Below are 27,217 nucleotides of genomic sequence, written 5' to 3' on the forward strand. Positions count from 1 at the left end.
TCTTAAAAGATCAAGATGAACTTGCAGTCTCATGTAACACCTCACGGGGGCACCAGTGATTTCATGTAATTATTTTATTGAATTAGATGTGAAATTAAAAACTCTTCAACTGAACCAGTTGCAAGACAAAGAGACGGAGTTGTTTAACAGATGTGTGAGAGAGCTAAGATTTTGCTTTGAGTGTTTCTTAATAATACATAAAAGTACCAGCGTTTAACAGGATGTTGTTTGTTCAACAGGGCCTGGAAAACAGGAGTAAATGTAAACCCTGAGGTTGGCTCCAAAGCATATATCGATGCAAATGGAAACTGGATGCACACCAAAAGTGGCTTAAAGCACTGGATTTGTGAGAGGATGATATGTTAAGTGTCCTGGTGACCTCGTAGCGCAACATGTACCATCTAAGAGTAATGTGTTGGATCTGAATCTTTAACTTTCTTTCCACAAACTGTTCTTCCTACAGATCCATCTCACAAAGTCAGTGATAAGAAAATAACCTGAAAAGGATCATTTAAGTTTGTAGAAACACACAAAACTAAACTGTCACCTTCTCTCTTTCCCTTCTCTTTCTCTGTTAGTGCGGTCTCAGGTCACTCGGTTATTCTCTTAGCTATTTCGAAATTGTCCTTTATTTCAACTTAATTGTGGCAGAAGTGACTTGTTGTTTTCTTTTTTGTGCAAACTGTGTATGTGTCATTTCACACATTCAACACATATACGCTGCTGTTGATATGAAAACCTTTCATCAGCGAGAGCTCATCTCTCTTTGTTTTAGCAAAGAATAACAGAAGTGTTAAGATGTAAATGTTTGGGGGTTTTTTTGGTCACGAGAACATGTAAAAGATGTGGTAATTTCCTGTAAAGAAACTAAATAAAACTAAAGACGCGTGTTTCTTTAAAACTCTCAACTTCCTCAAAGTCTTTTTGTGGAAACCACACAGAAAGGTTTGGGCAGGAAAAGCCAGCAGCCACACCAGTACAAATATATTTCATCTTTAATCTGCAGAATGTGTCTGTGCTGCATTTTGTGTGAGAGCAGCTTAGAGCTTCAACACGGTCTGAACCTCATATGAGGTTTCCAACTGAACTGACACAACCTTTCCAACTGTGTCAGTTCTCTCAGGATGACCTCAGATATTTACGCCCAACCAAAGAAAGTAAAATACTTCAAAAAGGCAGAAGAAGACCAAGCAGAATGGGAAGAGAGGGAGGTGAATATCTACGAGAGTGCTGACAATGTCGCCGATAGTCACACTAATTTTCAGTCCCTGGAAGGAGGTATGTGAATGACATGTTACGATACGATAATAATGAATGAAATTTAGGGATGATGGATTCGTATCTACACCTCATGTTTGCTGTACTCTATGATCTTTCCTTCAGTTGGACCGGAGACTCAGAACCATCCTGCAGTTCAGAAAGGTCCTTTCAGAGGAACACTGTGCATTGTGGGAGTGCTGTGCATTGGGATGTTAGCTGGGACCATCACCCTGTCCATATACTGTAAGATAAAATGCAATACCTTCAAATGAATCTGCATGATGCTTTTTTGTTCACAAATTGAAAGGCTGTATATCTGTGAATCTGTAAATAATACCTGCATACTATTTTAGAGTAAGCCAGTTGATTTATTGTGTCCCAGCATCAACCCAGCACACAGGTACAGAACAAGGAAATGTGGTTTTGCCACCACAAAGCAAAGAAACGGATGGTAAAATTCACCTCTTTGTTTCAGTGCATAAAAGTTGTAACTGCTCTGACTAAAAGTGGGGACAGCGCACAATTTTCAGATAAAATCCAGATGCATTGTTCCTTAGTAGAAGTCTTTGTTCAAGAATGTGACATCATTTTCAAGCTTGCTTTCATTTTCACTACCAGCTGGTCTTTAAGTCTGTTGGTCGAGTCTTGTGCTTTGCTGCTAAAGTTGGGGCGTATCTGAGAGACAAAGGACATGTTAGAGGAGGAAGAGATGCACATTCAAAGTATGATGAGCTGCTTCAAAGTGCAGACAGTATGACAATATTCAGTAACTTCACCTGACAGGGTGACATGACCTGTGTCTCACTGTGGCAACATTTGTCAAACTTTTCTTTTTTCCATGTCTCACTACACTGAGCTAGTGGAAACATCACTACTGCTTCCTGCTCACAGCAGAATTTAGAAAGTGAGCACTTCTGTTTACTGTCAGTAGTTGCATTTCATACTTCATTCCGAGCATTATTAAACTGTTACACTGTAAATGTGGGAGGCATTTGAAAAGTTCAAATAAACTCAATCTTGTTAAATAAACCTCACATTAAGTTTTAAGATCTATAGAAAAATAAACAAATGCTTTCTTGGATTTAAAAAAAAAAAACACTCTCAGTCAAAAGTTTGGACACTCCGCCCTATTTTTACAAATGTTGTTGCATGCATATGCGTACAACACCACTGTTAGTGGTATGTGCTACAACTTCCTCAATAGTCTGCTTAAAGCGACACAAGACACAACTCAGAGAGAAACAGAGACTTTAAAGGCTGGTCAGTCAGTTTAGAGTTACTACAATTACGAGTTACAACAAGAGGGATCTTAGACTGTAAGCCAGTTGTTCTATTGTGGCCCAGCATCAAACCAGCAAACAGCTACAGAACAAGGAAATGTGGTTTTGCCACCACAAAGCAAAGGAACTCTGTCTAATACGGATGGTAAAATTCACCTCTTTGTTTCAGTGCATAAAAGTTCAAAATGTAACTGCTCTGACTAAAAGTGGGGACAGCACACAATTTTTGGATTAATTTTCACTACCAGCTGGTCTTTAAGTCTGTTAGTCGAGTCTTGTGCTGTGCTGCTAAAGTTGGGGCGTATCTGGGAGACAAAGGCCATGTTAGAGGAGGAAGAGATGCACATTCTAAGTATGATGAGCTGCTTCAAAGTGCAGACAGTATGACAATATTCAGTAACTTCACCTGACAGGGTGACATGACCTGTGTCTCACTGAGGCAACATTTGTGCTCACTCTTTTTTCCAGGCCTCACTACACTGCATTCAAAATGAATGGGTAGCTGTATCGGAAGTTTTGACTGGCATTGTGTGCGTCTTTGATATATTGTGTTGTTGGCAGTGTGTTGAGATGTTTCATCAGCATCAGTGATGGAGAAGCACAGGCCTACTATGGAAACAGAAGGAGCGAAAAACAGTGGTACTAAAAACAGTGGGACAACATAAGAAGCAGGCAGGTTGTAGTTGATCAGACTATCTCTGTGAGGTAAATTATCACTGATGCTTGTGCTCCTCAATATGTGGTGAGGCTGTTCGCTGCCCTGCTGGTGGGACCTTGTTGATCTGAAAATGTCAGAGGAAATGTTCAAGAAGGCTCAATCTTGTTGAATAAACCACACATTCTAAGTTTTAAGACCTGTAAAGAAAGATAAATAAAAACTTTTTATACATCTACAAGAAAGCTTTTATTTATCTTTGCATGTCTGTACATACATACAGTGTCAGTCAAAAGTTTGGACGCTCTGACCTATTTTTACAAATGTTGCATGCATATATGTACAACACCACTGTTTGTGGTATGTGCTACAACTTCCTCCATAGTCTGCTTAAAGCGACACAAGTCAGAGAGAAACAGAGACTTTGAAGGCTGGTCAGTCAGTTTTGAGCTTCAAGATGTCTGCAGAAATTGAAGCTGCAACAGATCTGAAAGTGAAATATAGCAGAAGGCTCCATAAAGATGGAAGAGATGAAGAGCAAAGCGAGGTGGAGATGTTAGATGATGGAGAGCAGCACTCTGATCTTGGCGTACAGAAATCTGGTAAGCAGGAAATATTGAAAATGACTTCACGTAGATGAAAATAAGAAATATGTTGTGATACATGCTGTTTCATTCAATCAGCCAACATTATATAGTCACCTGTTGTATCAAACATGTTACATCATCATCCATTTTAGTCTGTTTAACTACAGCACAAAAGAAGATAAACTTGTTTGAACCATTTCTAGATAACTTGATGGGGAGACTTGGTATGATTTGAGTCTAAATGTTCCACAATTAAGTGAATGAAAAGAATACAAAGCTTTGCATTGAAAATACCATCAAAACATTCTTGATGGTGGATTCTTTGTGTGTTTCGGTGCTGCAGAAAAACACAACCAGAAGAACCTTCAGGCAGGGAAGAGATGCCATTTTAGAGTTTTCCAATCATCCCTGGGAGTGCTGTGTCTTCTGATTCTGGCTGGATTCATTTTACGCTGTGAGGATTCGTATTCCTACATTTTCTATGTACATATGGAGCCACTTAGAATTACCTCTCCCAGCCAATTTACAGCCAGGAGGACCCTCCCACCTCATAAAGACTCTGGCAGAGAATTGGCTGGGAGGTGAATTGCCCATGCACAAAACAGTGGGCTGTTCTAAGTGGCTGCATCTTTAGTATTTCCTGCTTTATATGCATTTTATGTACAATTATTTGATGCTCCTGCTGTTGTTTGGTTCCTGTTCTTACTTGATATTTAAGTTAGAAACAGGAAAAACTGCTTAACTGTTGCGAAGTGACAATGTAGACGTTTGACCCTATTTGGTCACAGTTTGAGACCAAACCCACACGATGTTTTCTACAGACCTTTCACTTCTCCAATTAGCTATGACTTGTGAATGGTTAAGATTAGGGTTTAAAAATGCATGGTTAGGAGGAGAAAAGTTTCAGGTCGTCAATCCATCACTCTGCATTTTTTATTCGTAGATATTTGCTTCTACTATTGAGAGATCATTTGAGACTAATTATTTCAATTAGGAAGGAGAAGATCTGCACATTCTGACCATATCAATGTTTAATGACACTATTTTTCAAAAGACAAAACAAACAGGACAGAAATATTTCAAAATGTGATGAGCTGCTGTAAAGTGCAGACAGCATGATAACTTAACCAATGTAACCTGAGAGGGCGACATGGTCTGAGTGCCAGTGTGGAGACATCTGTCCTCTCACACCTTTTTTTTTCATGTCACCCTATAACCACTGCTCTCTGCTCACAGATTATTTTTAAAGTGTGAAGAACTTCAGTTTGTAGCATTGCAGCAGTCTATAAATACTGTCAGTACGAATGAAACACTGAACTTCATTACACAGCTAATTTTGAGCATTCTTAGACATGTTTTATTGCACCATGAACATGCATCTATTTCCTATACCCGCTGAATCCGTCAGTCGTGTCACTGAGATGGTGGGAGGAAGCCAGAGTACCCTGAGAGAACCCACGCATACACAGGGAGAACATGCAAACTCCACACAGAAAGGCCCCAGCTGGGAATTGAACCTGGAACCTGGTGATAACCACCACACCACTGTGCTGGCCTTGCACCATGAAGATCTACAGTTAAATTGTTCTTGAAAACAGAGAAAGGAAGAAATAAACTGGTTTAAGGCATGATCCAGGATAGGTAGCCTGGGTGCCAGCCGAACTTAGCCCCACCCTTAAAATTTTTGGTCGGGAAGTTCGGTCTGGCTCTGCTCAGTTGGGAAATCATTATGCCCGACCAAGAATCGGTCGACCCAATCAGATTGCCAGGGCGGGCTTTATACGATGACGGACAGATGATCAACAGGAACATTATCGACTACGTCACTAAAGAGCTGAACATGGCTGCCGCTGGAGAGCTAGGGTGTGTAGATTCTGCCATCGAGTCTGTTCTACAGGATCTCCACATTGCATTAATTTTAAAAGACGAACAGGGGAACGTGATAAAGGCTTTTATCGATAGAAAAGATGTTTTTGCCGTCCTTCCTACAACAAGTGTGTGTTGCTTAATCTACGTCACATACTACGTTGCTCTGATTGGTTGTAGGTCTATCCAATTGAGCGAAGAGGCAATTGAAACACGCCCCATACCCAAAACTCTATTGAGCGGTATCAGACTCACATTCTGATTAGAATCGTGAGTATGACGTAGTCAGGCTACAGGATAGGGCCTTCACTATCAAAAATGTAGTTTTTTTGTGGCTCCACTTCTGTCATAAATCCTCAAACAGCCCTCAGTGGGGTTACATGGCACTGAAAGGATCGGATTATTGGCTAAATTACAATAAGACTGAGTTATTAAGTTCATGTAGACACCTTAATCGGACAAGAAATTGGATCGGATTGAGTTACACGTGATCGGATTTTGAAAACCTGCCGACGGCAGCTTTAAAGTGCAAGACAGGACAAGTGACAGTGATGAACAAGCAACAATAAGTGATTAAATAATAAATAACAACTGAACATTTAACATATATAAAAAGATAAAAAAAATGAAAAAAAGAATGAAGACATTAATAATAATAACAGTAATAATAGGATAGTACAGTAATAATAATAAGATGGAGTAGCAGCATTGTAAGCAGCATGGTGTGTTATATTGTTCAAGTGAGGTAGTGCAGGAAGGTGCAAAGTCACATAGTGCAGTTCAAGGGAAGGGTAATGTGGTTCTTTTCGGGGGGGGGGGGGGGGGGGGGGGGGACTGAGGTAGTGCAGGTAGGTACAGTCACATGGTGCAGTTCCATAGGTGCTGTGTGTGTGTGTCACATGGTGCAGTTCCATAGGCACTGTGTGTGTGTGTGTGTGTGTATATGTGTTCTTGTGTGGTAGTGCAGGTGAAGTATGCATTTTGAGTTAGCTGTGAACATGCTAATTTTGGTTATTTTAGTATTTAGAGTACATGAAAACACATCTGTTGCTGTGTTGGCTTGTTCTCGTGCCACAATGTTCTCATTATGTTCCATGATGGCGAGGTAGGCCCGCTCCCTCATTCCCTTGTAGGAGAAGGCCTGGCGTTTAGGGAGGTACTTCAGGAGAGCACTGTGGAAGATCTCCAGTGGCCCTGTGTGAAAAGGAGAATACAGGAGTACTAATTAAAACATGTTCAATAGGATATGTTCAAAACATGTGGGTAAAAGGGGCGTCAGTTCTTACCAGTATGTTTGAAGAGGGCCATCTTCTGAAGATCATTCAGAAGCCTTTTATCAAAGACTAGCGACGTCAGGTCCTGATATGCCACAGAGTCCTTCTTCAGCCACATCTTCTTCTTCTTCTCCTCAGCTGTTAGAGGAGCATGGTCACAGTGACGCCGCTTTCCATCCGTGTCAGTCCATTGGTGTTCATTGACCACATGGTGTGGAATGCACTTCCACCTGTTTTGTAGTGCCTTTGGGGAAGAAAAGATTCTCAATAATACTATTACTTGAAAAAAATCAGATAGAAAATGTATGTCAGGCTTGGCAGCTTTTGATTCCTTACCTCGATGTCCCCCTTACTGGTGCCACAGGAAAACCACATGTGGTTTACGACAGACCTTTGAAAGACATAAACATTTGTAATTTTGCACCTTGTAAATCAATGGAAGTTCAGGGAGATTCAGGGCTGATAGGAAATGAAATTATCTGTGTCTGAAATTATCAAATACTTTCAAAGACACCATACAGAATTGCCTTTCTTGACAACAGTCAAAGGAGTGAAACTCGCACACCATGCAGCCGATGCAACAATACGTTTTTATTGCATAAAAGTGTAATGTGCTACCCAAAGTGCATGCAAAACGTTTTCAGTCCCATTCAGACCATCCTCAGTGCAAACATACAAAGGTAAAAGACTTCCTTATATAGACTATGCCTAGTTGGTGGCAGACATGTCAATCAAAAGGTTAGGTAGGTTGACGTGTTGACTAGATATTTTAAATGGCACCGTTTACCTATTTTTAACTTTCTGACAACATACATGGCCAAGCTCAAGCCTGAATTTAGGCACCACGCCTGAACTCTATCAGGCCTGAAGATTGCAAACCAACACTGACCTGTTCCAGGAAAATAGGATTTCGTTCAGGGGGCATTGCCTAGTGGCAGAGCGTCACACGAAACACATCAAATGCTGGGCGTGTACAATGACGTAGGCACAAGCCATGCGTCGGAGGTAGGGTTAAATACACCTGTCTGCATCAAATTTTTCAAACAAACGATGGCGGGACACCTTGAGATATCGTTTATGCAATTGTACATGCAGTTCATGGAGATGTTACTTTACGGTGCGTGGGAAACCGCGCTCTCCCATCTTTCTCGCCAGCCCTTCCAGCAGAGGTCCATCTTTCACCGTCCCCAAAATGTGGCGGAAAATAACGTCCTCTGCTCGGAGGCTGAGGAGCTCGCGGCCCTTGTCTCCCCAGTTGGCCATATTAAAAAATGTCTCCAACTTGATGTAGGCTAACAGAGTAAAACTTGTCCTCACCTGTCGCTGTTGTTCTGAATCAGCTGTCCATTCTGTCTTTTAAACTCCTCACGTCACGCCACGCCCACGTCCGACCCGCGTCGATTGCGTTCACATCAAACTCGGCTCGGCAAAAAGACTAGGGTCCGACGCGGGTCAAAAGGCGAGTCGAGTTGACGCGGCAGCCCGGGTCGGCAGTGTGAACGCAACAGCGGACACGCTAAATTCGCGAATTAAACGCGGGTTATTCGGCAGTGTGAAAGGGGCTAGAGATAGTAGGGGGAACAATGTGCGACACATCTTCTGTTTTCACACTTTCTAACCCCTCCCAGATCTTCGAAGCATTGCTGCTCTCAGCCAGTGTAGACGTGTGGATTGTCTGTTGTTTTCTTCTATGAAAGAATCACACCTCTACAATGGCTCTATGATGGGTTTACAATGGCTCTATATTGTCTTTTACATTCTCACTCTCCACACCCTCACAGAGCCTTGAAGCATTGCCGTGTAGACATGCCCTCAGCCAGTGTATTGCTTTGTCTGTTGTTTTCACACCTCTACAATGGGTCTACAATTCTGAGTTGAGCAAGGCTGCACAGATCTGTGCAGGGGTGCAGAATGACACCATGAGGTGTCAATGGGGCCAGGTATGTCTCAATGGCTGTAGGTCCTGAATGTGGACAATAGCATGTGTGTGTTTACAAGGATGGCAAAAAAACATACCTTTCGCTGTGTGCCAGATGTCAAATTCGTGCTGGACATTAGGAAATTCTTCCCTCATTATCTTCTGTATTGACGTGGAGCGGTCCGTTGCCATCACCTCCACGTCAAGGCCTGTGTCCAGGAGATCGTTCATTCCCCTTCTAAACCTCAGTGGCTCCATAGCGCCAGAGCTGGTGGCCTCTGTACACTAAAGATTTTAAATTTGTAAGTTATCAAAATGTCAACATAGCAAGAGTAATTCTATCAAAAGTTTGTTATCACAACATTCAACATAACATGAGTAATTATTGTTATTCTGCATCCATTCATATGTTTCTTACCTGAACCAGTTCGGTGTGGAGTATTTCCTTCGTACTGTCTAGCATGAAAGTGTAGTGGCAGTATTTCGCGTTGAAGCCTGGTGAATCACATCTGCCATCGCCTGACAAGTGTGGCCTCTTCCCATCCATTTGTTCCAAACATACTCTTGCCAAGAGGGCATTTCTTTGCTCTGTGTACACATGCTCAATAGCAGGATGCAAGTACGCCTTCTGGATGTTGTAAAATGTTGATGATCCAATCCAGTACCAGTCGGAGAGTTCGGTGTATGTGCCGCCTCTGAACAGAACAGCTGCAGCGGAAAGTAGATTTACCTCTGGCATTCCTATTATGTCTGGTGAAGATTTCCAAGTACCAGAATGGCCTCCAAGACACATCCATTTCACACTCCTCTGTGCCCCAGAATCATAGATAGTCTTTGAAGAAATCGGTTTCCCACACATCTGGCAAAACTTGAATAGTGACATTAGTCTGGATTCATTGACAATGATCTTCTTGCCACTCCAGTTTTCCTTTACACCTTCATCTTCCGATGTTGACGACGATGACGACGTGGGGGTGACGGTTGACTCAAGCTGATAGCTTTCATCTGTTTCACCAACTTCAAGGGTGCTTGCACTGGTATCAAGGCCAGGTGTACTTGGGCATGGTGACTATAAAACAAACAACAGGTTTCTTTTCAAATTATGTTCCACTAATTTAAATCAGACAGTAGTCTTATATATACTGGAGATAGGTAGAGATGGGTATAGTGGTGAAATAAGAGGTGGGTAGGCTAAACTGCAGTAAGGAAAAGCGCTACTGGATGTTTTTTTTTTTTAAAATACATAAGACATTCAGAATATATGATAATGGTGAAGATTACTGTTTACTAATGGTATGCCTACTAGATAGTTCCAAGAGTGCATACACTCTATGAGGAAGTGCATTGAATGTATTGAGTGGTGGATAAACTCTATCAAGAGGTGGATAAACTATTTCTGAAATTTCAGAGGTGGGTAAACTGCATTTATTTGCGTTTAGCTTCCACTGCAGCCATGATTAGAGATAATAGACTACTTACAAACTGTGCTTGGACAAAGGGAGGAATCTTGACTGGTGTTGAGATCATTGGTGCTGGTGCTGTCTGGGATTCATCCTCTTCTGATGATGAGGACAACTCTGCAGCTGACGTCAACGTCGTTTTAGTCTGAAATGTCATACGTTCAATAACGTTAAAAACATTTGAATAACGTCAGACTAACACAGTAAAACATGGTGGATTTACATCGCTAATAACAAACTTATTTAGATCTACATAGCAAAGTGTCTAACGTTACATTGCTAATTTTGCTGACGAGTGGAGTTAGCGAGGCAGACACACTAGAAAAGCAAGCGACCAAAACATACAAGATATTTACTTTGTAAACAGCCAAATCATATGAGATGTGTTGCTTTACAGCAGACGACTATATCAGTGTGTGTTCTCAGTAGCCGCTAGAGTCGAGTTAGAAAAAACCTTACCTCCAGGCAAATGCGTTTAGCACTGCTAGCAGTTCCAGAGGTTACTGGCTGTTCGTCGACATCATCTGGCAATATCGACGGAATTGCGGTTTTCACAAGCGCGGGTCTCTTCACTCCTAAGGGGTTGGGTTCGAAGTCTTCTGGCTTGAAATGTAGACTGCACACCGTCAGATTTTTTAGTGCTTCAATGGCCGTGTCCTCTCCGAACTTCGGGTTATTGATGGCCCGTAGCCACTTTTTGCACAAGTCCAACTCTTTGGGTAATCTATGAAAACTTACTCCGTGTATTTTCCTTGTGCTGGCTGAACATCCCGGTACCATGCAAGTGCACACCATTTCGAAACACAAACGACGAAACACAAACGAGGAGTAATTCACTAATGATTTAGCAAACTAACTCTTCACTAGAAATTGTGTGACATGATTTCCAGGTAGCGTAGAGTCGGGTGGAGCTAGTACACTCTCGGGGGAGTGGCCTGCGGATCTTGAGCATTGCAATGCACTATGGGGATTGTTGTCTGCAATCCACAAGCACAAAAAAGTCATTTTCTGCCTTTCCTCGGTCAAGAAGGCACCAAATTAGAAATTTATGCTACTATTCTACTACATATATGGCCCACTTTCAATACATATTCATGTCTCCACTTGTGGAATGTCCCTTTAAACAAATCTCCTCACCTTACAAAAGCAGTTTTTTCATTAAATCGCTCTTCTCTGCCACTCTGTCAACCTCTGTGTCAGTATCAAGGGACACAAGAACATCTTTCTCGGTGGCCATCAACATAAAGGCTTCCAGTTTGCTGGCAGAAAGGCAACTCCTCAGTCTGTGTTTGATGTAGCGGAGGGTTAAAAATGACCGAAAATGACCGAGGCAGGAATATTAATTTCGTATTTCTCCGGTTTCACTAATATTACATGGGCAACTGTAACCTGTAACACCTGCAAACAATATAGGTATCACAAGCTAAAATAACACTAAACACTTTGGTGTCTACATGAGTGTCATAAACATTAATGACACACTTGATATCTATGACTGATGTCATTGGGTATTTGCAATATCTGCACACCAGTCAACTTTACATAAGCCTATAAAATGGAATGGCACTAGATACGTTATAGCCTTGTCTACATTAATGATGGTTTAAGTACTGTAATGCTAATGACAGGCGCATGTCACTTTTACACCTTCAAATAAAATAAATCTACTCATAGCATTAGTTGAAAATAAAGACTGAATGATCTCTGTGACAGAAACGCGCACGCGCAGACACACACACACACACACACACACACACACACACAGCACAGTCGGTGACCACCTCCTAACCAACAAGGTTGTGCAAAAAACAGGCTAGGCTTTTTATTCGTGTTCTAGCCTGACTGGATAAAATAAGTAATAATTTCAGCATGATCAATTCCCCCCATACTGATGTAGTGAAGATGTAGCCAACCAGTCATTTATCTATAACTAGCTAATTTAAGTATCCACGCACACGGAGAGCCCTCAGTCCTCCCATTAAAAAAACATGTCGTCATTCTGCTAACATTTCGCCTAACATTAGCCTACTTCTTATCGGGCTGGCTATTCTGACCTCCTCAATCTGTCCCTGGGTCAAGTATGTTTCCTCCTCCTCCTCCTCCTCCTCCTCCACCTCTGAATCCACCTCGATAGCTTCTTCCTCTGTGTTTGGCCAACACTGTTCTACGGAGACACTCGTGCACTGGGGGCTGCTGCTGATGTTGACGGCCCTGGCCCTGCACTTGATGGCCCTGCACCCGGTGCTGTGGTCGTGGTGGAAGCACTTGCAAACATGTCAGTAAGCTTCTCACATTTTGCTGCTTGTAGGCTTGTAGACTTTTTTTTTTTTTTTTTACATTAATTAAAAAAAAACCAAAAAAAAACGACATCACCGGCCCTCGAGGGGCGTCGGCCCACCGGGAAAATGCCCGGCATGCCAGACTGTCAGTCCAGCCCTGGCATGTGGTGAATTAGACTTTGCGCTCTGCGCATGCTCGAGATTTTTTCCCGGGGTCGTGAACCGGAAGTCGGAAGAGACGATATTACTGTTATTGTCGCCGCCGACGGAAAGAAACAAACAACATGATGGAGAATGCGCCGTTGTGCATCAAGTTTGTGCAATAAGCAGATCATCACAGAAGAAATGTAGAGGGACGTAGCTTCTTCTTGCTCTTCATTCGCCATTTTCTCGAATGCCTGAGTTTGGTGTTGTTCTTGGTGGTGGTGAAGCGGTCAACAGGAAGTAGCTCTATTAGCAATAGTTAAAATGGGTACAGCACCACCTATCGTACAGGGGTATGACATGCTTTCTGCCTCTGATTCGATTCATTCACCGCCATATATCCAAGGATAATTACCCTTGCTCAAATAAGGAGCATAACCCAACTATAGCTATAATCGAATTAATCTCACCATGCAGACCCACTGACTGATGAACCACATATCTTTGCATATAAATCTTGCAATCTAGTTGTTAATGGCATTTGTATGTGATGAAAACTATTTCAAAAGGCAACTTTCCAGAATGTTTGGTTTTGTCATCTTCCTCTGAGAATGGCTTTGCTCGGTGGTTTCCTCTATTTATTGCAAGGTAGCAAACAGAAGATCAGCAACATTAGCTTCTTTTATTGTGAGGTTACTGTGAGGGCATGCATTAGGTCAAGCTGATCTTAGAACTTCTTCTGCCGGATCACGAGGACAAATACTTATAAATAAAAATAAAAAGAATTTATGTGAATTTATATAAAATATTTTGGAATGGTGTACTGATTTCTCCACATTCAAACAGATGTTTGACTTTAGAAGAAAGAACGACAGCCCAAGTCCAGGCTACAATTATCTTTATTTTGTTTGAGACTCATCAGCACTCACAAGACGTGTGAAACATCTTTGAGATTTTATTTATTGTGGCCCAGCATCAAACCAGCACACAGCTACAGAACAAGGAAATGTGGTTTTGCCACCACAAAGCAAAGAAACTCTGTCTAAAAAGGATGGTAAAATTCACCTCTTTGTTTCAGTGCATCGGCATAAAAGTTCAAAATGTAACTGCTCTGACTAAAAGTGGGGACAGCACACAATTTTCAGATAAACTCCAGATGCATTGTTACTTAGTAGAAGTCTTTATTCAAGAAAGAGACATCATTTTCAAGCTTCCTTTCATTTTCACTACCAGTTGGTCTTTAAGTCTGTTGGTCGAGTCTTGTGCTTTGCTGCTAAAGTTGGGGCGTATCTGGGAGACAAAGGCCATGTTAGAGGAGGAAGAGATGCACTTTCTAAGTATGATGAGCTGCTTCAAAGTGCAGACAGTATGACAATATTCAGTAACTTCACCTGACAGGGTGACATGGTCTGTGTCTCACTGAGGCAACATTTGTGCTCACTCTTTTTTCCAGGCCTCACTACACTGCATTCAAAATGAATGGGTAGCTGTAGCTGAAGTTTTGACTGGCATTGTGTGCGTCTTTGATATATTGTGTTGTTGGCAGTGTGTTGAGATGTTTCATCAGCATCAGTGATGGAGAAGCACAGGCCTACTATGGAAACAGAAGGAGAGAATAACAGTCGTACTAAAAACAGTGGGACAATAGAAGACACAGACAGGTTGTAGTTAATCAGACTGCTGAAGCCTTCAAAAACTTTCTGCACTTACAGAAAAAAACTTATTTTCATTGAAATCAGAGACCAGCACATGTTACATAAGATGGAACTGACACTTTACAAGAATATAGATACATCTGGAGTATCTTATAATGATTTACACATTAGCCTCTTTCACCTCACTGAAGCTGAATTATGTCATACTGTCGATGTACTAGTGATAAAACGACACACAGAGCTGTTAAATGACTGTGGGTACACCAAATCAGTAATTCCAGATTGAAAGAGTGATGGTGATAACTGACGGTCACTAACTGACTTATTTCTGTTGATTAAAGCAAACTGATTCAAAGTCGATTGTCTTTCAGCAACCTTGAAGACTAATCGGCTGCAGGCTGAACTTTCAGGTAAGAAAGGTTTTTAATCAATTAACCAAATTATTGAAATGTCACCATATAAACCTTAATGTCTCCAATGTTTTTCTGAAGACATGAGAGAAAACAGCAGCCAGCTACAGGATGAAGTAAAGAAGCTGATGGACAAGATTGAAGGTGAGAACATACTGAAACCAACAGAAAACATCAACATTGTAAACCTGTAACCCAACTCTGCTTTTATTTTAAATGATCATAGTTTTATGGTGTCTCATGATATTTCTGTAAGTATATTCCTGTTAGGAGGAACAGTTATTTACAAATGAGACAGAAAACTTGAACTGACGTTTTCCAATCTTGAACAACAGCTACAGTCAGCTGCAGGCTGAACTTTTAGGGAACAAAGGTTGTTGAAATCTGACCAGCACAAACAGAAACAGAGGGTCACAGAAACCTTTGAAAATCCCAGACAGCAGTATCAGAATACCGATGCTTTTGTTTGCGTTTTAGTAGAAAAAGTTTTGAAAAATAAAATCTCCTTTGCTGTACGGGCGCTCGAGTGAGAAGCCTCAGTTCTCGTAAAAGTTTTGAACTAAATAACCACATAATTGGTTCAAATGTCACACTGACTGTAAACATGAAGCTTTTAAGATTTGTTAATTGTTTTATCAATTGTTCTTCTGAAGACATTAGAGTCAACAGCAGCCAGCTACAGGATGAAGTAAAGAAGCTGAAGGACAAGATTAAAGGTGAGAACAGACTGAAACCAACAGAAAACATTAACATTATGCACCTGTAACCCAACTCTGCTTTTACTTTAAATGATCATAGTTTTATGGTGTCTCATGATATTTCTGTATGTATATTCCTGTTAGGAGGAACAGTTATTTACAAATGAGACAGAAAACTTGAATTGACCTTTTTCAATTTGATTTGAATTAAGTTTGAATAGACTAAAACACCTGAATGTCAAATTAAATTGACACTCAATGACATGAAAATCTGTATTAAACTCTTGTTTGATATTAAGGGACTTCATGTTCTGATGGATGGACGAGATTTGGATTAAATTGTTACAATAAATTCACTGAGTGGAAAACCTGGTCAGACAGTAGGAAACACTGTGAGGAAAGAGGAGCTGATCTGGTGATCATAAACAGCAAAGAGGAACAGGTGAGTGTGTTTGCTCATGTCAGTATGATATTTGATGGAACTGCCAGTTTTGTGTGACCTGCTGTCAGTCTGTGTGCTTCCTGAACTGATCCTGATGGATTTCAGGTAAATGGTTTCACATCCTGAACTCATCAATAATCGGAGCTATTTAGTTCATTTCCTGGATTTAGCTCATGAAACTTGACTCATTTCAAAGGTGTAAATCTCATAATACTTCAGTCTCTGTGCTTTAAAGCTTTGTTTTGTTACAATTACTGTAGATTTGATGTTAAAAAAGAAGAATTTTCTTTTTAAAAATGTAGTAATATTTATAAACAAAACTGAAGGAAAGGTTAGAATGAGTGAAACAGAATAATCAGAGCTGATTTCTGTCAGAAATTAAAACAGTATGATATTACTACAACAGATATACAGAATTCTGAGTGAAGAAACTACTTTTGTCTCATCAACAGGAATTTGTCCATAAACTGAACAGGAATGGAGAGTCCTGGATTGGCCTTCAGGTCTCAGAAGGTGATTGGAAATGGGTGGATGGATCCCCGCTGACAGAACAGTAAGACGGTGTTTCTTTTGCAGTGTTATCAAAATCATTGTTTGAAACCAAAGGGGTTAAAATGCAGAACAGCAACACATGTTGAAAAATTGTCCCATCATTTAATTTAGTCCGTTATGAAATATTTATCTGAATTAACAGCTACTTGAACACTTTGTCTGCAGTCTGTGATGAGCTGCAGTCCCTGTGGTTCAGTAGAAATAGTTCAGCTTTTTGAATTTGTGCCTTTACTTTGTGAGCTGCTTTTATTTTGTCCCCTCATGAGAACCACTGTATAGGAGAATTCAGGGGTCTTCTTCTCTGTTGTAATGAAGAAAGCATTAAAGAAAGAATGAATAAGACCATTAGAAGGATGAATTAAGAGTGGCTGATGACAAAGTTTACCTGCAGATAAACTGACTGAAACAAAGATTCCTGCCACTAACAAAGCATTTTCCTCACAGACAAACACTGAAAACTGATGTGTGTAAAACTGCTGAATTAACTGGTCTAAAGGCAGAAGATCAGCTATTATTCCTTTATTATGAATGAATAAAACATGAACATTTAGTGGCTGATAACCTTAACGGCTTTTTGATGATCAGTGATGGTTCACAGTAAAAAGTCTTCAGGTGAGGAGAGTGAGCTCAGAGACAGAGACGCTAATGAGCATGTGCAGTGGTTTTAAAAACCAGGAAGCAGATCAGCAAGAGAGGAAACATTTCTGGAGCATGTGCAGACTGAGCAGCTTTTATTGGAATAAATGAATGAATGGATGCTGAGTTAGAGTGTTATATCAAGATTTCATAATATATCCATAATCAGCCCAAACCCATAATCCTCTTTGTTTTTATATGTGTGAAAACTGTACATGATTATGAGAAAAAAAACAAAAACATTTGAAACATTTATAGAGTGAGTCAGGTGTGTCTGATTATGAAAATTATTTTGAGTTTCAGTCAAACTGAACATGATGTTTTGTTTGTCCCACAGGTTCTGGGAAACAGGACAGGCACCAACTTCCTATTACTATGGAGTGTGCTGTAATTATGATGGGAAATGGAAAAAATCAAATAACTATGATACTAAGAATTGGATCTGTGAGAAATAACATTTCTGTCTTTTCTAATGTAAAAGTGGTGTGCAGTGATCAAACTGTTTATCACATCTGAGCAAAGACACCACACTATGAAACTCAGAACTAACTTCCATTATTTTTGCTCTTTCACATATTGGATGCTACATTTCATGCTGTCCCTCTTAGCTTGTTGGTACATACAGATTTATGATGTTGGGAGTTTAAAATAAAATGTGAAGCATGATTCTTTAGTTCCACAACATTGTTTACTTGCTTTATTAATGAGTCGGCTGTTGCTGAAACTACAGTTAGTGTCATCTGTATTTTAATCGGACACACTTCATTGTAGCAGCTGCAGATTTTTACCAACCAACAGAGTTTATAACTGAAGACTGGTTCATTAGAACAAATCGTCCCCATTCTGCAACATTTACATGAGCTGTTGCCCTCCTGCTTCATTTGCATAAGGAAAACTGCACAATGAATAAACATTTGACATTCACCTCACACTGTTTAAACTACATGTTCTGTTGGAAGATGTTGTAGGAAACAAAAAAAGTGCCAGAATGCAGAAATCATCATTCAAACTTATCATCTCTGAGTTTATTTAACAATCATGAAAAACATCTTTTTTGTTGTGTAAAAATTCTCATCTAAATACTTTCTGCCTTCAATAACGATTTAGTAGTTAAGTTACAGTAAAACCTAAAAGTAAATCTCATTTCTTAGACATAACTGCATTCCCACTGATCTATAAGTGGCAGCTAAAAAGGTTTTAGGATGTCAGTGGGCTCCAGGATCTTAATCCCCATTTGTGATGGTGTGGATTAAAGTCAGTCCCAGTGAGGCTTGCAATGGGAGCTCAACATGCTTGTTTATGAAATGTATTCAATAGTATGTATACATTACTTCCAATAAAACTGTTATTTTGCTAAGCTGTGTGTCAGTTTCCCCTTCATGGTGTGGCCCGTGAGCCTGAGTTTTCTTCAGTTGTTGCTGAATGCTGTTTAGTTCTTTACAAGATACATTGTAAGAAGTCAAAGGTTCGTCCGTCTCACTTCCTGTGTCAAAAAATAACTGTTGTTCTGCTTTAACTGTATGTGTGTGCTTCAAATATAAAAAACAGAGAGACAGTGAAGCCTGCTGAGTTATTTTTGCCCTGAGAGATGCCAGCAGAAATTCCACCTGCACTAGATTTGAAGTAAAATACAGGATAAAGGCCCATAAAGACGGAATAGAATAAGAGCAGCAGTCTGACCTTGGCCCGGCTGGGAGGTGAGTTGCCCATGCACAAAACAGCGGGCTGCATCTTTAGTATTTCCTACATTATATACATTTTATGCTCCTGCTTTTGTTTGGTTCCTGTTCTCACTGGATATTTCAGTTAGAAACAGGAAACAGTCAGATACACACATGCTAGTTCAAGAGGACAGTAAGAACATGAAGTAGAGAGCACTTTAATTACGTGATGGCAAAATTTCATTCTGCACACGAAGAAAAGTAATTCCAGCTTTCCACAAAAGAATTATAAAATTGAATAATTTCATTCAGATCTTTCTATTGTTAAATAACTAAAACCAGGCATTTCAGTCACTTTGAAAAAAGATCAGCTGTGGACCGAAGAAGACAAATTTAAAAACGGTGACTGAATTGCAGGATTTAAATCAAATTCAATCTTCACACACTGTAGACCTAAAAGCTCTCAGGTCAGGGTCATCAAGATCTGCTCCAGGGAACAGTTTGACTCCCACACTCCATCAAAGAGGCTTGGAAAGGAAGGTCCTTTTCAAAATGCAACTTCTTATTCTTTCGTGTTTTGAGGTACATATTACTATGGTTGCAAAATATGTTCAGATGCTGGATTAGAATTTATTATCGGTCTTTTCTTTTGCCCACTCTGCCTGCTGTATATGTTGCTGCTCCAGGTTCCCTTCGTTGGTTCTTCTCTCACCTGCTGCTCACAGGTGTGCCTGATTTCTTCCATCTCCCTCCTGTTCCTGTCCAGGCAGTAAAGGACTAATCTGTGCATTTCCTGTGTAATCTTTTTCCTTTTTTACCCCTGCTACACCTGTATGCGATGCTTTCGCTGCCCAATTTGGGTGAGTAACAAACAAATTGGTCAGATTTGTTGTTGTTGTTGAGTAAGACGGCTGTTATGTACAAAGTAAACCAAAGGTTTCTGTTTGTTACTATACTATCTGCACTGTAAAATCCAAAATATTTCCCGAAAAACGTTTGTCAGATTATTTATGTTATGTGATTTTTCTCTTTGGATGGCTTTGCTCGCTGAGATATACAAGACTAAGAATGAAATGACTGAAAACATAATGTCATGTTCACTTTAAACATTTCGGTTTGAGGTTAAACAACAGTTTGGATTGACTAAGGAAACATGTATATAAGCTTTAAGCTTCAATCTTTAAGTATTCATTTCAATGACAGTTGAGGGTCAGGTGTAATACTGAAGTCAAGTCAGACCCACCACAGTTGACTAGTTTCCCCTCCTACTGGTAATTTAACTCAAATGTTTTTATATTTATAACCTGGTCTTAGCTTAGTGAGAGTTGAAAGCAGAGCTGAGGTTGAGCCAGGGGGTCCAGCTATCCTGCAGGTTTCCAATCAGCTTCCTGGATCTTGCAGCAAGACATCCATGCTTACCTGAAAGCTTCCTGCTCAGATGAAGTTTAATTAGAACCTCACAGTTCAGTCAAATCTCCTGCTGAAGGACCAACACATATTCCAGTCCACACACACACACACACACACACACACACGCACAAAACCAACGTTTACAATTGTTCTGGAGAAAAAAAACACCACCAAGTGGAAAATAAATTATTTTCTTGAATTTATTTTTTAAACATCATGGTTAGAGGCTCTCCTGAACTGACTGAACTAAGAGGAGATTTGAACAATTTGAAAGTGTGCTTAAAATTCTGGATCAATTTATTCACTCTGAAAGAGAAAACATCATATCCAGGGGTGAATAAATGCACCCTCTTCCAAAAAAAAAAGAAATTTAAAATGGGTAACAAGCAGTAAACTAATTTAATAACTCAAAAACATAAATTAATTCAAAGCAATTTCAAGTTCAGATTGAGTGAGTCGAGTTTCTTTCGTCAAGTCGGTTTCTGGTTTCTACATATAACAACAAAAAAATGAACGCAAATCCTCTAGTTTTGTCCTGGAAAAGATGGCGTCAGTTTTAGTCTGAATAAGGTCAATAATACATTTTTCACCTTGTAACAGGCTGAGTTGAAGGAATAATTAAGAAAAAGGGAAATAGAAAATACAGGGTAAGAAACAGATGTTAAAAATGAAACGGTATTTGTTTCATTTGCTTTCTGCTTCACTGACTGAAACTGATCCTTCGCCATGCCACCCAGCAGATTCTGTTGAAGAACTGAACACATTTAGACACAAACATAATGTCTCTCTCATGAAGTAAACTATTATTGTGTGGATTAAAAAAACGTAAGGTTTCATCCGCCTTCTCAAACACAGAGCAACATCAGATAAAGCTTCATACTGTAACAATAACTGCTCCTGAAACAAATCCTCTATGTGTAGCAGTAAGATGTGTCTGTGGCTCTGTGAGACCAGAAAACAACACGTCAGACTACAAATGAAGACAAAAAAACATGCAAAACTATATAAATAATTGTTCAGAAGTCAGACAAAGTGCCTGATTGTGAAGTTTAGGAGCCTTCTAAACCAAAAGACGGAAGTTCTAACAACACAACGTGATGCAAACATGGACAACATACCACATTACATCTATTTCAGGAAAATATGGATTTTGTAACTTAGGGTATCACATTTTTACTGGTTAACGATAAAAAATGAAAGGCTGAAGTAATACCTTCCAACACTAACAGGGATTAAAGAATGAGAATGACGGTGATGCTCAGCAGTTCGCCATGGGACCTTCAAGCACAAGGTATAAAAAAGATGAAAAAGCACAAGGTTGTAATACTTGCTAGACCATTAGGAGGCACTTAACCAAGCAGGTGGGGGGACAAAAGGACAAATAAACAACAACAACAACAAAAAAATTGATAAAACTACATAAATCTGTTTTCTTGAACTTAATTGAATAGGATATGAGTTAAAATAGTCCCATCCTCAAACCCCATCCCGTTTCCTTTACAATGTCCATAAGAAATCCTCTACATCAGGCACTTGTTGATTAGTTCATAACGGCCCCAAGCCGCCCAATCAGAAACAGCAAGCAGCCCTCTGTCCTCCAATTGTCTCCTTTCAGTTAGTTAGTCCAGGCAGCATCTTCCCACTTCTCTTTAGTCTCCTCTTGGGCCCAACTTTCTCTCCTTCCGCAGCTACGCTCCGGGAGCTTCGGTGCACACCGGGAGACCTCAGCTCGATGTCTTCAAGTGCAAGCGCGGGGTCATCGGGCGACACGGGCTGCGGGGCTGGGTAGTTAGGTTGGTAGTAGCGGTATGGGTCGTCCTCCTCGACCTCGCCGTAGTTTTGGAAGACGTTGGACGGCAGTTGGACTGGGGGGACAGCGCCACGGTCAGTGATATCTTCACCTTCTACGTTGCCAGCCAACCAGGCAATGAGCCAACCAGCACCCAGTCAGAGAGGCGGACAGTCAGTGAAAGCCCAACGCAAAGATGGACGACCCCGCCACCACAGGAAAAAGTGTTTTGGAGAGATTTTTTTTTGTTTTTGATTTGGTTAGCGGGAAGAAGGGGTTTGGATAAGAAGGAAGGAGCAAGAGACATGGAGAGACAAGGGTTACCAAAGATTACCAAGCTATGATTACCATGGTTACAGAGTAATGATACTTAAAGCAGTTAGAAGGAAGTTCTTGACACAAAGCTTCAAGTTAAAAGTTAGAATAAGCAACAATGTTTGAGTTATATACAGCAAGAATTAGATTTGTTATTCATCAGCTGACATTTAATTTGTCAAAAGTAAAATAAATTTAATGTCTTCAAGTCTTATCTTTAATATAAAAGGTTTCATGATACTTAATTTAGTTAAAACGTGCATAACATTTAACAAATTCTGCCTTGCATAGGAGCTTTTAGTTGCTCTGTAGAGGTGATTTGGGTTACAAGAGTTGGTATTAATCAGTGAAGCCTGTGGATCAAAAAAGAGGCGCCGGAAGATCATTATCTAGAAGAAAAGTCAGGAAAGGATGATTGTGTCAGTGCAGGTTCATGACATGTCTGGGCTCAGTACTGTTAAAAATAAATATTTTGATATTCCATCTAACAATTTCCATCTATATTTTCTATATCAAAGCATATGTGTGAACTATATGAGATAAAGCTTTACAAGTGATATGCAACTCAAATTGTTTTCATTTGTCTATATAAGCCAGAAATCATAATAAATTCCTACTACAGTTTCTACAGCCCAGGGACAAAATGTCATATCTACAGCCGATACCTGAAGATGTTCAGGTTTCTAACAAGTATGACAAAGAAGCAAATACTTTCTTTCTTAAGGAATTAGAGTGGTTCTATGTACTTGATGTAATATTCATGTGTGGTTAAGGCTCATACACTGACACCACCTCCAGTATTTGGCAGCCTTTGCAGCACTTAAAGCTTCGACTCCACGTTGTTGTTGCTTTGAGTATTTGTGAACATGGCTCAGTAGTCACCATAATGCTGTGCTGGTTAAGAACAAAAATCGTAAGACGAGGGGATTGTGGGCATCCAGATGTACAGACACACAGACACACACACACAGACGAACAGAAGAATGATTACAACATGCAGCCGTTACTCACATGACGTCTTTGCAGGCTGCAAGCTGTACAGTGCCGTTTAGGCTGCTGTGTGACCTTTAACCTCAACACATTAAAGATGAACACAGTCATGCATTTAAAAAGCTAAAGATGATTCCTGCAGGGTTTTCTGTGGTTTAAGTGTTTGCTGATGGATGCATATGGCGAGAATCAAACACAGTGGACTCCACAGAATACTTTGGAAGCATGCGGGGAAGCCTTTTCGCTCGCTGTGAAGTTGTTAAAATATATTTTCCCGAGGCAATTCTGTCTACCCGTGTTTTAAATGGTGTAAATTTCAGAAAACCCTTCATGGAGCATCATCTTAGTATCCGACTAAACCCACACTCATTTCATCAGAGTGATTCAACACCAGAGTTTAGCTAAAACATGTTGAGATGCAGAATTCAGCTATGGTTTGTTACTGTGTGATAACGGTTTGCTGATGCAGAACAAACACTCACTGCAGCAAGGCATTCAAGAGTGGCCAAACAAAACTCAAAATGTTGGTCCACCCTATTCATCACCAGTCAGCAATGAGTGCTGACTAATCTGATCAAATTGTTCCAGAAATGACATCTCATCCACAATCCTAACTCATGTCAAATTGAAACTTTTCAATTTTGCCAAACATTCACTTTCTTGCCAACAGTTGCATAAAACACTCATTTGTGTGTATCTCAATGAGTATGTTGTGTTTGCACAAAAAATGAGCATAGAAATGATGTTTCCTGGTTTCAGAGAGGGCTTTTTGGAACATTTCTTGGATAAGTTCAAGACCTTAAGCCTTGCTTGACAAATCTGAAACATATGAAAATACGTTTATAATGCTATTATAATGCTAATGCTATAATAATGCTAATAAGTACTTTGTTAAAAACTGTTTTTTTCTTTTTCTTTTAGGGACAATCATGATAGATGCTTTGGAACTACAGTTCTTATAACTTGATGGATTTGGTGGATCTAAACATTGTCCTAAATAAACAGTTTATTCTATATTTTAGCACTTTTAAAATCATGTCAAATTTGCAGGCAGCATTTCATGTCAAATATACAAATATAAATAGGGAATTATTCTAAACTGTCAAGTAGTTTTATGAGGGTGGACGTGAGACTTTTCTAATTGAATCTAAAAATATGTGTGTCATCAGCTGATGAGTGAACTGTTCTAAAAGGAAGCTGAAGTTGCCCTAAATGCCATTTTGCTGAATGTTAACAGAAACAGTTCCAGCACGTGTTCTCTTTGTTATCTGTATAATGTTTTAGGTGAGTACAAGCTAATTTTCCTCAGAGTTGATGCTTTAAGGTATTTTCTTGTTTGGATGATTATCATTATTTCTCATTAGGAAAAAATACATAAGAAAATAAGAATAACACACTAAGGAGATGAATTTCTGGTATGCTTCAGAGATGCAGCCTGAACACACACATGCAGACCGACAGTAAAACAGAATTCTGTATCTTAACAGTGAGTGTATTTCAAGGTGTTTCATGCTTCACTTTCAAATACACTGAGCGTGGGAAGGAAAACTTCAAAAACATGCGGCCTGTTTAACTCAGCTTTTCAACACGAAAAGCATCCAAATGAATTAAACACTTCACCTGATGACCCTCAATCCAAAAGACACGAGCAGCATTGAAATGCTTTCATGCTTAGATATACAGTTCAAACTATCAACACGTTTAAATGGGACTGAAGTAAGATATTTGCTGTTGAAAGTCATCATGATTACATACAACAGAGGCAAAGTCAAGTTTTAAGGTTCCGTGTCGATTATAATAAGATTGGTGTTGAAGAATAATTTGTCTGACAGGAAGATTAACTCAGACCTACTTCAGCATCAGTGTTTTTAGAGGATGCATCACAGTTATCATTTCAGACCCTACATACCTCCAACATTGTAGCCCACACAGGAGTTCTGGTCGCAGTATCCCGGAGGCCCTGGAGGGCCAACTGGTCCGGGAACTCCGGAACGACCAGGAGTTCCAGGATTTCCAGGTCGCCCTGATGTGCCCTGGCTGCCAGGTCTGCCCTGTCCTTGGGAACCTGAGGGAAAATGATGGAAAATATTTCAGTAGACAAACTACAAATCTTTACTCTGTAGGAAATATTTAGCGCCTTCCTCACTGTATGATAACCATTACGATGTAAATACGTCTGAAAATTCCTCTAAGAGGTTCTGTGGAATTATAAATGATGGCTTGGTCTGGGTTTATTTACCAGGAGGTCCTGGAGGTCCTCTTGGGCCTTGGACACCAACACCTGAAGATCCCTTCTCACCCTTTTCTCCTGTTTGACCTACATTCAAACAGAAATAAAAAAGTGTAGCAAGATGCAGTCATTTAGATTTCTAAACACTTACAATATGTTAAAGATCTTAATCTGGACTTCTCTTAGAATGTGTTGGTGCATTTCTTTATTCTTCCACTGAATTTTAAAGTGTTTTCATATTATGACTTTTGGCTTTCCACATGAATTGTTATTTTCGTACACAGAAGAAATAGTTCCTGATCTGCCACAAACACCTTGTTTGTACTCCTGCTTTATATTCCCTAACCTAATGTCATCATTATGAAACACATTTGGATTTATCTTGCTTGGGAGCCACAGCCGACTCCCACCACCATGCCACATTTGGGCCTTTCAGGAGAGAGGCCTTAAAGGGACAAGCGCTAAAAAAAAGAGCATTTTAGCTAAAATGTGAGAAAAGGTGTTGCAGCAATATGAGCAACATAGCATGTGGAAATGGGAACATCCTCTTGTTAACCCCATTATTACTATATTTGACCTGTACATGAACGGGCATTTTAAAGAGTTATTGCACCGAGTCCAAAAAAGCATTGTTAACCACTGGTGACAACATTCTTTCCCACGAGTGTGGCTGAGGTGCGCTGTTACATTCTCTGGTAACACACAACTCACAGCATCAGAGCTGGTTTTGGTTCAACAAAACCCACAAGACAAAAAACCCGCTGTGATACTGACTGAGGTCAGAAACTTGCCTATTTAAAGCCGTGTTGCTCTCATTGTCTCACCGTTCTCCCCTTACAGTCCTTTTTGACTTCCTTACCTCTTTCTCCTGGGTTCCCATTCTGCCCGTTCTGTCCTGGGAAGCCCGGTCTTCCTGGTGGCCCCTGTTCGCCCTGGGTTCCTGGAGATCCCTGTCGGCCAGGCTCTCCAGGGGGTCCAGGCACTGTGCGGATGGACACCGGGGGACTGGGCACTTGGTTAAGGATGGAGTTGTAGCGCGCCATGTGGCCTAAAAGAACATAAAAAAACAAACAAACAAACAGAAGAATTTTCACATTTTGAGCCACACTGGAGGAATAAGAACAAATCTACCAACACAGAAGATCTGCAGATTAAATACAGCTTAAGCAACGGATACTGAAGCTCTGAGAGGAACACAAACAGAATACAGTATAAAGTTACAAGTAAGTTATTGATTAAAGAGCCAAAACACTGAGGACAATCTAAATCGTGTAAATGGCATTGAAATATGGTACATCCGGGGCGGTCTGTGGCGTAGTGGCTACAGCAGGCGCCCCATGTACAAGAGACTATTATAGTCCTTGCTGCAGCTGGCCCCGGTTCCGCGGCCCTTTGCTGTGTGTTGTTCCACCTCTCTCTGCCACATGATTCCTGTCTCTCTACACTGCCCTATCTAATAAAGGCATAAAAAGCCCAAAAAATTAATAAATAAATGGTACATCCTGCACGTGAGGGAAGCGGTGGATGCTGGAGAGATAAGCGGCTGTGAAGACCTGAGCAGTTCTGACATGAGTCACATCAGTGTTTGAGTGTTGGGAGGTTATGCTGCAACACCGAACTTCCAACTTATCTGTGATCAGAACGTTTTGGCTCTAAGTGTATATCACGAAAAGCCTGTGAAACAAGATGATGAATATTTGGTAAAT

The 27,217-nt window shown here is 40.3% G+C and overlaps 2 protein-coding genes across 5 annotated transcripts in view; one reads left to right on the top strand and one right to left on the bottom strand.

Moving 5' to 3' along the window:
* The first annotated feature begins 991 nt into the window (after nucleotides 1-991).
* LOC142367540 (C-type lectin domain family 9 member A-like) lies at nucleotides 992-18,406 on the top strand. The gene is made up of 8 exons (XM_075449536.1): nucleotides 992-1,278; nucleotides 1,384-1,503; nucleotides 14,750-14,788; nucleotides 14,870-14,932; nucleotides 15,442-15,504; nucleotides 15,786-15,928; nucleotides 16,381-16,481; nucleotides 17,454-18,406. The coding sequence occupies exons 1-8, from the start codon at nucleotides 1,125-1,127 to the stop codon at nucleotides 17,569-17,571; spliced, it is 801 nt and encodes a 266-aa protein (XP_075305651.1). The 5' UTR covers nucleotides 992-1,124; the 3' UTR covers nucleotides 17,572-18,406.
* A 3,245-nt stretch (nucleotides 18,407-21,651) lies between these two features.
* col14a1b (collagen, type XIV, alpha 1b) overlaps nucleotides 21,652-27,217 on the bottom strand; it is a 138,511-nt gene continuing 132,945 nt past the window's right edge. Inside the window, exons 45-49 of one of the 4 annotated variants that reach the window (XM_075449035.1) lie at nucleotides 26,371-26,559; nucleotides 25,521-25,598; nucleotides 25,191-25,346; nucleotides 23,303-23,356; nucleotides 21,967-22,052 (exon numbers count right to left, since the gene is read on the bottom strand). In XM_075449035.1, the coding sequence (XP_075305150.1) occupies nucleotides 23,340-23,356; nucleotides 25,191-25,346; nucleotides 25,521-25,598; nucleotides 26,371-26,559 (440 nt within the window). In that variant the 3' untranslated portion in view covers nucleotides 21,967-22,052; nucleotides 23,303-23,339. Of the gene's footprint in view, nucleotides 22,092-23,302; nucleotides 23,364-25,190; nucleotides 25,347-25,520; nucleotides 25,599-26,370; nucleotides 26,560-27,217 lie in introns of those variants that run through there. The other 3 variants (XM_075449034.1, XM_075449033.1, XM_075449036.1) reach the window with 3 other exon arrangements.

This window comes from Odontesthes bonariensis, chromosome 18, assembly GCF_027942865.1.
Source record: "Odontesthes bonariensis isolate fOdoBon6 chromosome 18, fOdoBon6.hap1, whole genome shotgun sequence".
Classification (NCBI taxonomy): domain Eukaryota; kingdom Metazoa; phylum Chordata; class Actinopteri; order Atheriniformes; family Atherinopsidae; genus Odontesthes; species Odontesthes bonariensis.

What these genes read in the sequence shown, in the direction of transcription:
- LOC142367540 (XM_075449536.1), top strand. Translation starts at nt 1,125, where the DNA reads ATGACCTCAGATATTTACGCCCAACCAAAGAAAGTAAAATACTTCAAA. An exon ending in CATCACCCTGTCCATATACT is followed by an intron (nt 1,504 to 14,749) that starts GTAAGATAAAAT and finishes ATTGTCTTTCAG; the next exon opens with CAACCTTGAAGACTAATCGG. An exon ending in TAAACAGCAAAGAGGAACAG is followed by an intron (nt 15,929 to 16,380) that starts GTGAGTGTGTTT and finishes TCTCATCAACAG; the next exon opens with GAATTTGTCCATAAACTGAA.